Below are 15,283 nucleotides of genomic sequence, written 5' to 3' on the forward strand. Positions count from 1 at the left end.
GCAAGTGAAACATTCTACAGAGCAAACAGCGTACGGCAGGTATTATATTGCCCGCAGAGCGGACAGTGGTGCAGATGACGGCAGCGTGGGGTGTTCTGCAATACCCAATGCTGTTGACTGCACCGCTCAAGAGCACATAATACACCAGTGACTGCGCTACTCTGGAGTCTAATACACCATTCACTGCACTGCTCTCGAGCCTTTAATACACCATTCACTGCACTGCTCTACAGCAGATATTACGCCAGCACCATTGGGAATGATGGTTTCTCTCACCATTCATTGGGCCTGCAGATAGTGCTGTCCCTCCAAGCTTTATTTCGCTGTGCCTGGCTTGCACACTAACAGTTGGCAGAAGGTAAGGGGACAGGTGCAGAGGAGAATATCAGTCTGCAGCGCAACTACTCATATTAGTCGTCCTGTATTCACCTTCCAGGCTGTAGGACTGCTGGGAAGAGGAAGGTCCCACAGGAAAGGCAATATTCGGTCCCAGGAGGCGGTAAAAAGGTGGCCGTGAGATGATGCCCTGGATCCGGAGGGTAAAAGCGTGCGCTGCAGGGACGTAAGCTGAAAAACCCTGCTCTGTACTAGGAGACTAACAGGCCAGAAAAGGAGCGGAGTCAAGCGCCTGGGTTCATGAGGATAAAGATGGCGCTGGCTCCGAGGCAGAGAGGTGAAGCAGAGGGGGGGTGGAGCTATGCCAGGGTGCCCATCTACACAGGCCGGGAGGAACTAAGTAACGGGCAGGTGAAAAGCCTGACCGAAGTGCAGGAAGAAGGGGGGCAGAGCCAGCACTGAAACGGCCCGAGAAAAGCCAGGACCTAAATTACAATCAGTGACCGCCGGAGCAGGGGGAGCGGCGCGGAGGCCCTAGAGGCACATCAGAAAGGTAGCCCGGCTCCCCAATCTGCCTGAGAACTAGGGGTTAATGGTCAAAAGGGACTCTGACCTATGAGATTAAGTGAAGAAATAAAGAAAATTTTTTCTTCTTCCTATCCTCCTTGTCTTTCATTTGGGGACTTCTTCCTCGTCACCTCTGGAGAACCTGGAGGAGAGAGGGAAAACAGAAGTACCTCTCCATCCAGGGATGTCGGACATCCGAAAATGCTGCGTTGCGGGACGTTCACGTCTCTAAACACCGACAGGCTCTGGTGGGCAAGTGGGTGGGGGCAGGGGCCAGGACCGGATCACCTAAACACGCTTCTGTTTTAAGGGTTAGTGTCCTGCCGACTAGACCTATGAGGATACGGGGTGGCAGTACACTCCGTACTCAGTCTCTACATGGGAGTGCAGTTGTGACTGTTAACACTCTATCCCTCCAGAGGGTAACGGTCCATCTGAAAAGAAACTATGCACACTGAGGTAGATATGGGTCTAGTGAATGACCCGTGTCCACCTCCTACTGACACTAAACTGAGTATCCTAGCACTGGTCGGTGGGGTGTATACTGCGGAGGAGGAGCTAACTTTTTGCTGCATAGTGTCAGCCTCCTAGTGGCAGCAGCATAAACCCCATGGTTTCCTGTGTCCCCCCCCCCACCACCACCACCACCACCCCAATGAAACGATGGAAAAATTATGGTTATATATATATATATATATATATATATATATATATATATATATATATATATATATATATATATATATATATATATAATTTTATTTTTTTTTTATTTTTTTTTTTTTGTAAAGGCCACCAGGAGCTCATTTGTAAAATACAGTATAAAAAGTGGACCAGGTTTTTAAAACTTCTGCACGTGTGTGTGAATAAAGGCCTTTCTTTCCTTATTATTGCAGGTAGCGGATATGCTGCTTGAGCTTTGTGTCACGGAACTAGAAGATGTAGCCACAGATTCCCAGAGTGGTCGTCTCTCCTCACAACCAGTTGTGGTAGAAAGTAGCCACCCGTACACAGATGACACCTCAACAAGCGGCACAGTCAAAATACCAGGTAATCAATTCCTAGTTTTTTTGTTTTTTTTTTTCTTTGCAGAGAAAATTATTGTATTAGCTTTATTCTGATCCCAGGTAATCTCGTTCGATTTGCATTGATCTCTAGAACCCCTCTGACTACTGTGCGGAGTGGGCTGAAACAATTTTAAGAAGGGGGTACCTGCTGTAACTCCAGTTGGAAGGTGTAGGGCGACTTCTTTTGAGTATAGGGTTGCTGGAAGCGTTTTTTGGGGGGGCACTTTTCCCGAGGGGCCATACAAAAGACTGACTTTTCTGGGTTGTCGAACCAATTCCTTGAAATTTAACTCTATTCAATATTAATATTACCAGATTTTTATATTTTATTGCTTATTATTGAGCAGATTAAAACCATGTAATTTACTGATATTTATCATTTACCAAAACAATAAATTATGCTCCTGTTAGTCAGCCCTTGTACTTTGATCAGCATGTCTTTCAAAAAACGTATGATGTCCCCACAACCCCCACACAGTATGATGGTCCGGAGCTACTGTACTGAACCCCACTAACCCCCATCTACATATGTTTCTTCAGCCCTCCACACAGTATTATCGCCAAAGCCCTCCAAATAGTATGATGCCAGATAAAGTATGATAGCCCACACAAATTATGGCTCACACAGTATGATCCCCCCACCACAGTATTATCCTCAACAGCACCCCAGCACAGTATGATGACCCCCATATCCTCACACAGTATGACTCCCAACACATGTCCCCCACAGTTTGATTTCTCACATCCCACCAACACATTCCATCCCTTTTTCTTTCTCAGTCTGCGGGTGGATATAAACAGCCAAAGAGGTGGAGGTGGCCCACAGGCACTAATTTTCCCAGGTCTGCTGTAGGCTGATCGCCATCTAGCGACAGCTGCAATCAAGGAGAACTCATGTAAAGGGATTGTCCAGCCTCAGTAAATATTTTCTGCCATCATAGGGAAAGAGATCAAAATGAAGGCTACTCACCTGTTCCACCCTTGTGGCTGGCTGGCCACTCCAGTGAAACTACAAGCCGGGACGCCATCATTTTTGGTCACCTGACCACTGCGGCCTGTGATTGGGTGCAGTGGTCCGGTAACTGGAACAACATATGGAATGTTTGTGTCTTCCTTTTACCTTTTTTGTGTGTTGAATAAATGTCTGGATCTATTTAGATTAGATTAATTTGAAATTAAGTCATTGATTCCCATATTTGCAAAGATCACCAGAATTAACTCCAATCCTTCGTAAGTCCTAGAGCAATAAATTGCATAATTATATTACTAAAACTGATCAAGACTTCAGGGATATTCAGTATTAACCCACGGCCATCTTGGGCTGCTGCCTGGACCACCAGAGATACTAGGTATTGACCCCTAGGGATATTACACGACTGCTCTAAGTAATTCCTAAATCCCCTTCCTCATGTAAGGAGAATACAAGGATGATTATCAAATCTGCAAAAAGTGAATGGTTTTGTGGATTTGTCACAGACTTAGGTCAGTTTCACACATTATTTTTTTTACCCCTCCTATGTGAAAAAACAAACAAAACAAAAAAAGTCTTTTTTTTTTGGGGTGTCTTTTTTGTGTTGGGTAAATCTTAGCTTCTTTCACACATTAAACAATATAATACAGACAGCATATGAACGCGAATGAAATCCATGAGTGTTATGCTGCTTGCCACTAGGAAGACACTAAGTGAACACAGAAAAATTATCTCCTCCTCTGCAACATACACCCTCTCGCTGGCTGAGATTTCCCCAGTTCTTGCTTAGTGTCTGTAGGAGGCACTTGGGTCTGGTATCAGACCCCACCGTTTTTATTTTCTTTTTGAATTTTTTCAGTAAATTTTTATTTTTTAATTAACGGAGTGAAGAGGGCGACGGATCTTATTTTATGGGGTCCGATCTCCCCTGAAACATCAACAGGTGAGAATGCGGAGTATATTTCCCCATACCCTCTCCTGCGACGAAGAGGTCATGCCGAGGCTCATTTAGGGCGACGGTTCCTGCCGGTCCCGGTCTCCCAACGGCAGCAGAGGCAAATGGAGGCTCTCCTTCATGTTTCCTCCCCCGGACCCATCCTGCAGCCCACTGATGCAAGCGGCAACCTCTTCATCCTCCTGTGTAAAGGGGGATTGATTGAGCAATATACCTTTTAAGAACAGCGATGCTCCAGCTCTGCTATGCCGCCTCCATGAGTATGACAAGGGCTGATCCGAATGGCTTGTCACGGCACAGCTGTCATGACCGCACAATGGGCAGTGAGTCCTGGTCCCCTGGGCAGGGGGAGCGATAATCCGGGCAGCTTTTGCACTGTGTCCGGCCGCAGCCTCTCTTCAGCCAGCGCGCATCGCCGGCGGCCGTCATAAATTGAGCCCCCGACTTCTAGCCGGCCTAGGCTGCAGTCCCATAGATCTGCCCACCACGAGTGAGTGCCGCCTACGTTCAGCACGAGAAGCGCCTTCCTAATCTCGATGGGCGTACCTTTTTTCCTCTTCGCCACGACAGCACCCACTGAGAGAGGGGATCCGCCCCCGGAACAGGAAACCTACAGAGAGATAAATGGGGCGGTCCCCCTCGCTCCCTCAGTTTGGTTTCCTGTTCCTGGAAAGGAACCCGCAGAAGAGGATGCCTGGTCTGGTAGCCGCCTGCGTGCAGAATATGAGCAGCAGGGGCCCCAGGACCGGAGGCAGCATCGGGCGGAGAGGTGTATTCCCCCCCCAGAGCTGGTGTAATGCAGGTGAGGCTGGAGGCAACAGTGGTGCCAAAGCTCACTGGGGGCATGGCTATAATCCCCCCCCCCCCCCCGAGAGGGTAGACGCATTACTAACGCCATCTGGGCGTACTGAGGCCGCGCGCCCCCCCCTGAGTGGCAGAAGGGCTTGAGCGTGTGTGCTGAGCGGTGCCGCTGGGAGTCATACCTGCGGCAGGAGAAGGACCCCGTGCGTGGAGGGGGGGCGCAGACGCGCGGTGTCGCCGGCCGCATCACTATTTGCGGTGACCCAGCGCTCCAGGAGAGGCAACCCGGAAGTGGAGGAGGACTTCCGGGATCAGGCTGAAGGCAGAGACCGCGGGACAACGCCCGCGCATGCGCAGTAGGGGGAGAAAGGAAAAAAAAAAAAAAATGGTGGACGAAAAAAAAAAGAAAAAAGAGAAGGAGGAGCAGCTATGGCAAAGGCTTTAAAAGGAAGCCACAGACACAGCGCTAGTGCGCAGTCATGTCATCCTTAGATGACCCAGCTTCGCTCCCATTAGGTCAGCTAGTGGTATCCCCACTTGGCAGTAGACAGAGCAGTGCTACAAGGAGAACCAATAGCACCAGAAAAAGTGGCAGCTCTAGGAAGGAATCCAGTGGACCTTCCAGGCAAGATGAGCCGTTAGAGAAGAAACGTAAGGAAAAGAAGTCGTCCCATGCCTCGCCTCAGCCTGGGTCTCGGACACCGCAGCCGGTAGTTGCTGACGAAATTCACGGGTGAGTGTTTTTTTTGGTCAGGATAGATAATTGATAGCCTTCTCTTTCTGGTCCATACCCCCTTTTAGGCTAAAAGAACAGAGAAGACGAAACATAGAGAGTGTGCCTTATGTTCGCAGCCCCTCCCGGATGGCCACCCAAAGAGATTATGCCAATCATGTATTGAGGAGGCCTTACAGGAGGAATCCTCACGAAAGAAGGAGGATATCCGGGCAATGATAAGAGAGGAACTACGGGCCTTAGGCGGTTCCAGTAGTCTAGGGGGTCACTCCTCCGTGAGAGAAATACGTTCGCCTAAAGGAGGAGTCTCGCTGGCGTCAAAGTCGCCGTCAGATACCGGAGAACTAGATTCCGATAAGTCCCAGGAATACCTTTCCTCAGAGGACGAGGATCAGACGTGTTTCCCCACAGACAGTGTCAGTAATCTTGTGAAGTCTGTCCGAAATACCATGGGGTTGCCGGAGAGTAAGGACCCCAAGACCCCTCAGGACATAATGTTTGCGGGTATTTCCCGTAAAAAGGTCCGAGCATTCCCAGTGGTCCCAGCTGTAAAAGACCTAGTTAAGAGGGAATGGGAGAAACAAGGTCAGAGAGCCTTCCTCCCCTTAACGTCAAAGCGTAAGTATCCCTTTGACGATGAGGAGTTAACAGCCTGGTCGAGAGCCCCCAAGGTGGATGCGGCAGTGGCCTCTACCTCCCGTAGATCCTCCTTGCCGGTAGAGGATTCGGGAACTTTGGCTGATTCTTCGGATCGTAAGACCGATACATTCCTCAAAAGATCTTGGGAAGCTTGTACGGCAGCCTTTAAGCCCGCAATAGCAGCCACGTGTACGGCAAGATCAATGTTGGTGTGGCTGAACGACTTGGAGGACAATATTAAGAATGGAGTAGCTAGGAGTAGACTTCTTTCCTCTATACCCCTCATTAAGGGAGCAGCGGCCTTCCTCTCCGACTCCTCCGCGGACTCTCTCCGGTTGTCGACTAGAGCGGCAGGACTGACCAATGCAGGCAGGCGGGCCTTATGGTTGAAGGGGTGGAAAGGAGACACACAAACAAAAACTAGATTGTGTGCTATACCCTGCCAGGGTAAGTACCTGTTTGGTACGGAACTGGATGAGATTTTGACAAAAGCGGGGGAGAGGAAGAAGGGGTTCCCTAACCCGTATGTTCCGTTCAACAGGAGGGCCTACAGGAAGCCGCCGTTCGGTAAAAAGGACTTTAGACCCCAGGACCACTGGGGAAATAAGGACCCCAAGCAAAGAGGCAACCTATTCGGGAAACGTCCCTTCAGGGGAGACAGATCCCGATAAAACCGTTACACCGGTAGGTGGCAGGCTATTAAGATTCAGCCGCCAATGGATGAAGGTGACATCAAACCCATGGGCCCTAAATATTGTATCATCAGGCCTAAAATTAGAATTCGTTCGGTATCCACCGAACTCCTTCTTATTGACTTCTATGAAGTCCCGATCACAGCAGGAAGCACTGGAGATGGAGATTGCGGTACTGCTAACTAAACAGGTCTTAGTAAAGGTCCCAGACGACGAAATAGGGATGGGCTTTTATTCTCCTCTATTTTTAGTCCCAAAACCAGATGGCTCTTACAGGACTATAATAAATTTAAAGAAACTTAATACCTTCCTAAGACTAAGGTTGTTTAAAATGGAGTCGATTAAGTCTGCAATAAAGCTTTTGTTTCCCAGGTGTTATATGGCAGTCTTGGACCTAAAGGACGCCTACTACCATCTCCCCATATATCGAGAGCACCAGAGGTTCCTGCGGGTAGCAGTCTGGTTCAGAGGTCGGATTCAGCATTTCCAGTTTGCGGCAATGCCATTCGGGCTATCCATGGCTCCTCGGGTATTTACCAAATTAATGCTGGAAGTAATGTCGTATGTAAGGCTGAATGACACCCTAGTTGTCCCTTACTTAGACGACCTACTCATAGTGGGGAATTCTGTTACACAGTGTGAAGCAAGAATAGCTAGGATTATCTCATCCCTTCAAACACTGGGTTGGCTAATTAACTGGGAGAAGTCCAGACTAGAGCCAGTGACCTGTCAAAGGTTTTTGGGCCTGCAAGTGGACTCCATAACTGAGGAGTGCTTTCTGCCAAACGCCAAAGTAATGGCCATAATCGATAAAGTACAGAATACTACAGGAGGACCCGTAATATCATTGAGACAGGGCATGTCCTTGCTGGGGTCTCTGATATCGTGCATTCCAGCGGTGCAATGGGCTCAGTTCCACTCCAGAGAACTACAGTGGGCTATTCTGCAGGAGACAGACTGCAGGGGCGGCTGGAAGGGAAGATGTCCCTATCGCCCGAGGTGGTTGAATCCCTAAAATGGTGGTTAATTCCTTCCAATCTATCGAAGGGAGTACAGTGGTGGGTGACTCCCTCCAAGATACTCACCACGGATGCCAGCCCCTTAGGTTGGGGAGCCCACCTAGAGGAGCACATGGTACAAGGATGGTGGCGTGAGAATGAAATAGAGGCCTCCTCTAATGTAAAGGAGCTAACAGCGATTTTTTTACGCGATATCCTACTTTCTCCCGCAGTTAAGAGGCGCCCACGTAAAGATCCAGACAGACAATACCACCGCAGTGGCCTACATAAACCGGCAAGGAGGCACGCGGTCAATGCCACTGATGTCTATCGCGGGAAAGATTCTGGAGATGGCCGAGGTCCATCTTCTCTCCTTGTCAGCGCTCCATATAAGAGGAGTGGACAACTCCCGAGCAGACTATCTCAGTCGCCAGGCCCTATACCAGGGAGAGTGGGTCCTCAGCAGAGACGTCTTCGAAATGATAGCGTCAGAATGGGGCAGACCGGAGATAGACCTATTCGCAACCAGAGCCAACAGGCGCGTAAAAAGGTTTGCTTCTCTCTACAGGTCGGACAACCCAGACATTCTAGATGCCCTCCAAGCACCCTGGGCATTCCAACTAGCCTATGCCTTCCCTCCAATGGTGCTACTACCAACAGTAGTCAGGAAAATAAGACAGGAGAGGGCGAGGGTCATCTTGATAGCCCCGTTTTGGCCAAAAAGACCGTGGTTTTCATGGCTGAGAGCCATGTCGGTAACCGACCCGTGGATCCTGCCGCTGCACCAGAATCTTCTCTCGCAGGGACCCTGCTACCATCCACAGGCCAAAGCCCTGCACCTAGCGGCCTGGAATTTGAAAGGGAGCTACTGAGGCAGAAGGGTTTCTCAAAGAACCTAATCAATACCCTGCTACAAAGCAGGAAGGAGTCCACGACAAAAATATATGCTAAGGTGAGGAGGAAGTTCCTGGCCTTTCACCCAACAAAACTAGCTGGTGAAGTACCCATTACGGCCATTCTAGAGTTTCTACAAAAAGGCCGAGAACTGAGACTCTCAGTAAACACTCTTAAGGTCCACGTGTCAGCCCTAGGAGCCCTGTTTAACTATAACGTGGCAGCAAATAGATGGGTGACTCGGTTTATCTCGGCTTGTCAACGAGCAGAACCGGTGCATGTGCCTCGGCTATCAGCGTGGAACCTTACTCTAGTTTTGGATGCCTTCACTCAGGCACCATTTGAGCCCATAAGCTCAGCATCAGTAAAGTGCCTCTCATTGAAAATGGCTATGCTGGTGGCCTTAGTATCGGCCAGGAGAGTGAGTGATCTTCATGCTCTGTCAGTAGACCCACCGTTCCTGTTAACAACACGAGACAGTCTCATTTTAAAGACGGACCCGTCCTACCTGCCCAAACGGGCAACTAAATTTCATAGGTCTCAAGAGATATGCCTACCTTCATTCTATGAGAACCCGTCAACACAGGACGAGGAGAAATATCACACCTTAGGCTAGCACGGCTCTTTTCACATCTATCTAGATAGGACCAGTCCCTGGAGGCAGAGTAGGTCTCTTTTTGTCTCATTCCAGGGCAGCAGGAAGGGGTCTGCAGTTACATCAGGCACGATATCCAGATGGATTAGAGATGCGATCTGACAGAAGGAGACCATCCACTGGGGATTAAGGCGCACTCCACTAGAGCCATATCATCCTCCTGGGCCGAGAGGGCGAACGTCCCAATTGAACAAATATGCTGCAACCTGGTCTTCTCCATCTACCTTTTATAGTCACTATAGACTAGATTTGTACTCTACCGAGGATCTAACTTTTGGTAGATCAGTCCTTAACACGGTGTGCCCTCCCAAGTGATTATCTCTGGAAATCTCTCAGTGGGTGCTGTCGTGGCGAAGAGGAAAAACCGGATTACTTACCGGTAATACTCTTTTGTAGAGTCCACGACAGCACCCGCTCACTTCCCTCCCGTAAGAATTTTTCACACATGGGTCTCCTTGGTGGTGGAGATTGTGATTTAAGTTAGATATGTGATTAAACTTAGTAAACATAAAACTACATAGGGGTAAGATAGATGAATTGCCCAAATAAATTGACTAAAACATGTATGGCGGTTCCTCTGTTGTTCTCGGTAACACAAACTGAGGGAGCGAGGGGGACCGCCCCATTTATCTCTCTGTAGGTTTCCTGTTCCGGGGGCGGATCCCCTCTCTCAGTGGGTGCTGTCGTGGACTCTACAAAAGAGTATTACCGGTAAGTAATCCGGTTTTTTCACTCAGCCTGTTTTCTAACGGCTGAGGGGGGCACTTATTGCTGCGTGGACTCTGACTGTCAAATTGACTACCTTGCTCGCTCAGTTTTTGAGTTTTCAGGAGCGGCGCTCTTTCCATCCTTCGCGGCGACTTGGGGGTGGCTAAGTCACAGCCATTCAGTATAGCAACCTTCCTCCGGAGGCAGCCAGTCAGTTCACACAGGAGACTTTGTAGTGGACACTTCTTTAGATGCCGCCAATTGCGATGCACAGGCAGCCGCAAATGCAGTCTCCATTAGAAGGGCCCTATGGCTCCGCGACAGGCTGGCGTACTCCGCTTCCAAAAGATCTTTGACTTCTCTGCCTTATGAAACTGGTCGCCTATTTGGAGAGAAACTGGATCAGCTCATTTCTGACGCTACCGGGGGGGGGGGGAGTAAATTCCTTCCCTAACAAAGGCCCGTCCGGCCGTTTTTGGAATAAACAGCCGACTCATTTTTGGCTTTTTCGCAACAATTCCAGTTGGTCCTACACAACTTTCTCTTCTGGATCAGGTTGGACCTCGCGTGGAGACAGAGATTCTCAGGTCTCATACAGAGATTCTCAGGTCTCATACAGACCTAACCGCACCTGGAAACTAAGGCCAAGGGCATCTGGAACTAAGGGAGCCAGATCCCATAGATCCTCTACACAATGACTCGTTGCAGTGTCCTGCGGACACCGACAAAGTAGGCGGTCGTCTACTTTCGTTCAGTCAGTTCTGGCTGACGAGTAGGTCAGAGAGCTGGTGTCTTCCAGATACAAAATAGTTTCCCGACCCCCCCCCCCCCCTCCGACACGTTCTTTCCTGTCTCCACCCCCTCAAAAAAAGGACAACAGCTTTCCTTCAGGCTGATCATGCACTGCAAAGGGACAGAGTCATTATTACCATCCCTCAAGATGAAAGGTTCAAGGTTTTTTATTCAAACCTTTTTGTGGTTCTGAAGAAGGACGGAAAGATGCGACCCATACTGGACCTCAAGCTGTTAAATCAGTTTGTCAGAGTACTTCGATTCAGAATGGAATCTCTCCATTCTGTCGTCGCCTCCATGGAAAGAGGATAGTTCCTAGCATTCATCCATATCAAGGATGCTTACCTTCACATGCCAATTTTTCCATCCCACCAACAGTTACTGCGCTTCGCAATTCGCGAGGAACCTTTCCAGTTCGTTGCCTTGCCTTTCGGACTCGCCACTGCCCCCAGAGTCTTTACCAAGGTCATGGCGGCTGTCATGGCCATTCTTCACGCTCGAGGAGTGGTGGTACATCTGTATCTGGACGACCTACTGATCAAAGGCCTGTCCCTTCCAGCCTGCAAGGAATCCGTAGGTATCACAGTGAATGCACTTTCTCGCCTGGGTTGGAACATAAACTTCGAAAAGTCTTCTCCAGCATCGGATCAGCAGATTTCCTTTTTGGGAATGATCTTGGACCCTTCCCGTGGGTTGGTCATTCTCCCTCCAGAAAAGGCCCGTGCCTTACAACAGGGAGCATGGAGTCTTTACAGACCAGTTCCTCACTCCATACGTTTCAGCATGGGGATTCTCGGAAAGATGGTAGCAGCACTAGAAGTGGTCCCATTCGCACAGTTCCATCTCTGCCCTTTGCAACATGCACTGCTGTTGACTTGGGACAAGAACCCGTTCTCCGTAGACTGTCGGTTCCTTCTGTCCCTGCGGGTCAGACAGACCCTCAGGTGGTGGACAAGGAAATCCTCCCTGAATCAAGAAAGTCATTTCTCCCAGTACAATGGTTGGTGGTGACCACCGACGCAAGTCTTCTTGGCTGGGGTGCGGTTTTCCACCACCACACGGCACAGGGTCATTGCTCCTGTCGAGTCTCATGCCTCCCCATCAACATCTTGGAGATACGGGCAATCGGGCTAGCTCTACGGAGTTCCCACCATCTCCTCACAGACCACCCCATCAGGATCCAATCCTACAACACCATGGCTGTGGCGTATGTCAACTGTCAGGGGGTATCCGCAGCAGGATGGCTATGCACGAAGTGAGTCACATCCTCCGTTGGGCCGAGATCAACCATTCGCCCATCTCGGCGATATGAGGTAGAAAATTGGGCGGCGGATTTTCTCAGTCACCAGGGCCTCGCCTCAGGAAAGTAGTCTCTTCATCCGGAAGTCTTTCAGCAGATTTGCCATCGCTGGGAGACTCCGGATGTGGATCTCATGCCTCAAGACAAAGCAACAAAGTTCCCCGGTTCATTGCCTGATCGCGCAATCCATGCTCCATCGGGCCAGACGCCCTAGTTCTGCCGTATCATCAGATTCGACTCCCGTACATCTTTCCCCCTTTTCCCTTGCTTCCAAAAGTCATCAAGAAAATCAGAGCAGAGCGAGTATTAGTAATCCTAGTCGCGCCATATTGGCCGCACCGGGCATGGTACGCGGAACTAGTCCAACTTGTCACCAATGTTCTCTGGCGACTTCCAGATCGCATGGATCTACTCTCATAGGGCCGATTTACCACCAGAACTCGGGGGCCCTGTCTTTGACGGTGTGGCTGTTGAATCCTGGATTTTAGCACAAGCTGGTTTCTCTCACGAGGTGACCTCCACCATAATTAGTGCTAGGAAGCCCGTGTCCATGCGCATTTACCACCTCACCTGGAAAACCTTCTCGTGGTGCAAGGACCATGGACATTCCCCTCTGGTGTTCTACATTCCTTCCATATTGGAATTCCTACAATCCGGATTAGAGTTGGGTCTCGTGCTTAGCTCGCTCAAAGGACAAATTTCAGCTTTGTCAGTTCTATTCCAACGCAAAATTGCTACCAGATTACAGGTGAAGATGTTCGTTCAGGGAGTTTCCCCATGTGACTCCACTCCCCCCCTATAAAAGGCCATTGGAATCATGGGATCTTAACTTGGTCCTCGGAGCCTTACAGGAAGCCCCTTTCGATCCACTGCAGGACGTATCACTAACCTTTCTTTCTTGGAAGGTGGTTTTCCTATTGGCGAATACATCAATCAGACAAGTTTCGGAGTTGGCAGCCCTGTCCTGCCGTTCCTCCGTTCCTGAATTTTCATCAGGACAAGGCAGTTTTGAGGACGACCCCGTCCTTTCTGCCCAAAGTCGTGTCTTTTCATCTCAATGAGGAGATTGTTTTGCCTTCATTCTGTCAGTCTATCGTATCGAGAAGGCCCTCCTTACTCTGGATGTCGTTAGCGCTCTTAGACGGTACATCTCGCGGACAGTTCCCTTCCGCAAGTCAGATTCCCTGTTCATGCTTCCAGAGGGGCATAGGAAGAGTCTTGCTGCCTCAAAAGCCACACTATCCAAGTGGATTCGCTCGGCTATTCAGGAATCCTAGCATGTCAGGGGCACACCTGTCCCAGCAGGAATTAAGGCGCATTTTACTCAATCAGTGGGCGCCTCTTGGGCCATTCGGCACCAGGCGTCAGCAGAACAGGTTTGCAAGGCTGCAACTTGGTCCAGCTTTTGCATACTTTTACAAAGCACTACCAAATTTACTCTCAGGCCTCTGCAAATGCAGCTCTTGGCAGGCGCATTCTGCTATCGGCAGTACCACAGTAGTAAGTCCTGATGGTCCTGTGTCCCCCAATGAGGCATAGGAGAAATAGGGATTTTTGTGTGTACTCACCGTAAAATCCTTTTCTCCGAGCCAATCATTGGGGGACACAGCACCCACCTTGTTAGTCTATTGGCTTGTTGTCTCGTTCTTAGGTTTTGACATTATTCTTGGTTTAATACTCCTACTGCTTTTTCACCGAACTGGGGAAATCTCAGCCAGCGAGAGGGTGTATACTGCAGAAGAGGAGTTATTTTTTCTGTGTTCACTTAGTGTCCTCCGAGTGGCAAGCGGCATAACACCCCATGGTCCTGTGTCCCCCAATGATTAGCTTGGAGAAAAAGGATTTTACGGTGAGTACACACAAAAATCCATATTTCTTTTTTCCCTCGGCCGTTGACTTGCATTGTCAAGTTTTTGATCCCCTAAACAGATCAAAGTAGCACTTGTCTTTTTTTATTTTGCGAACAGTCTGTAAAAACAAAAAAAATAAAAACAAACCAAACTGAAAATATGAAAACATGCATTGAATTGTAACGGGTATGTGATTTATCCACTAAAATTATGGATAAAACAACGGAACTGATGTGTGAAACTAGCCTTATAGGGTTGAAATGTGCAGCTAATACTGCATGTAACACGAAAGATGTATATCTTTGTACCGTGTTGGCCAGTAGATAGAAAAATATTCAGAATTGAGAGTCCTCAGTGGTTGATACCTTTTAATGGCTAACTGAAAAGATGGTAACACATTGCAAGCTTTCGAGACTACTCACGTCTCTTCATCAGGCATTGACATGTAACACGTGCATGTAACACGTGGATTTATCTGCGAATGTGTGATGGAATCCATAAAATTTTTTTTTTTTTTTCCCAGTCACTTGCGGATTTCACACCCCACTATTGCAAATTGCAAATGGATTAAGGTGAATTGAGAGTGTGATGTGAAAGGAATGTGAAGCATTAGAGGACAAGGCAGTGGGGGGGGGTTAGCATTCATATTTGCCCCATACCATCATGGTACAGATCTTCAATGTCTAATTCGGTCTCTCTTATAAAAACAAGAAATGGGATTACAAATGGATAACGGTAAAACCATGTATGAAGCACATATCACCTTTTTCAGATCAGCTAAAGTGAACCTGACAGCTGATAAATGGTCCTGGATCCACGGGTAGCGTGCATCCGACACTGGCTGCATAATCTCAGCCAAATATGGCCGACTCTGAAACGCTGCTGCATTTCACAGAAATACTTACTTTAAAAGCCCTCGGGAATAGAGCCACATGGGTGAGTAGTTGGGACAGGCAGATCCCCGGTGGCTTCTCCCCGCCCACTCCTGTTGAGTGACAGGTCACTCCCTGCATATGTGTATAGGTGGTGTCAGGCTCTGTCCCTGGCGGCAGTGCAATCGTGTTTCTCTCTGAAATGCGGCTGTGCTTCAGAATCGGACATACCTGCCAGTACTCCTACAGCAGTGTCTGATGCTGCTCAGCATGGATCCACGGTCAGCTTCCTGTTATGTTGTCGCTCTGTGTCCTTGCAGCTTGCCGGTACACATCAGACTCTGTTAGAGGGTTTGGAGCTGTCATATTAATGTAACTTAATGGTCACTAAGTGGAAATCAAAATACTTGTAGGCATAAAAGCAAAGTGTAATAGTGGTAAATGGAAATGTTTA

At 48.8% G+C, this 15,283-nt stretch overlaps 1 protein-coding gene across 9 annotated transcripts in view; it reads left to right on the forward strand.

Moving 5' to 3' along the window:
- Positions 1-15,283, forward strand: part of HERC2 (HECT and RLD domain containing E3 ubiquitin protein ligase 2) — a 364,746-nt gene that overhangs the window by 254,502 nt on the left and 94,961 nt on the right. For all 9 annotated transcript variants that reach the window (XM_073541474.1, XM_073541475.1, XM_073541476.1 and 6 more), the window contains one exon: positions 1,800-1,953. In XM_073541474.1, coding sequence (XP_073397575.1) covers positions 1,800-1,953 — 154 coding nt within the window. The remainder of the gene's footprint in view (positions 1-1,799; positions 1,954-15,283) is intronic.

Source organism: Dendrobates tinctorius, unplaced genomic scaffold (assembly GCF_039654945.1).
Source record: "Dendrobates tinctorius isolate UK_male_01 unplaced genomic scaffold, ASM3965494v1 ptg000121l, whole genome shotgun sequence".
In the NCBI taxonomy this organism is placed as follows: Eukaryota; Metazoa; Chordata; class Amphibia; order Anura; family Dendrobatidae; genus Dendrobates; species Dendrobates tinctorius.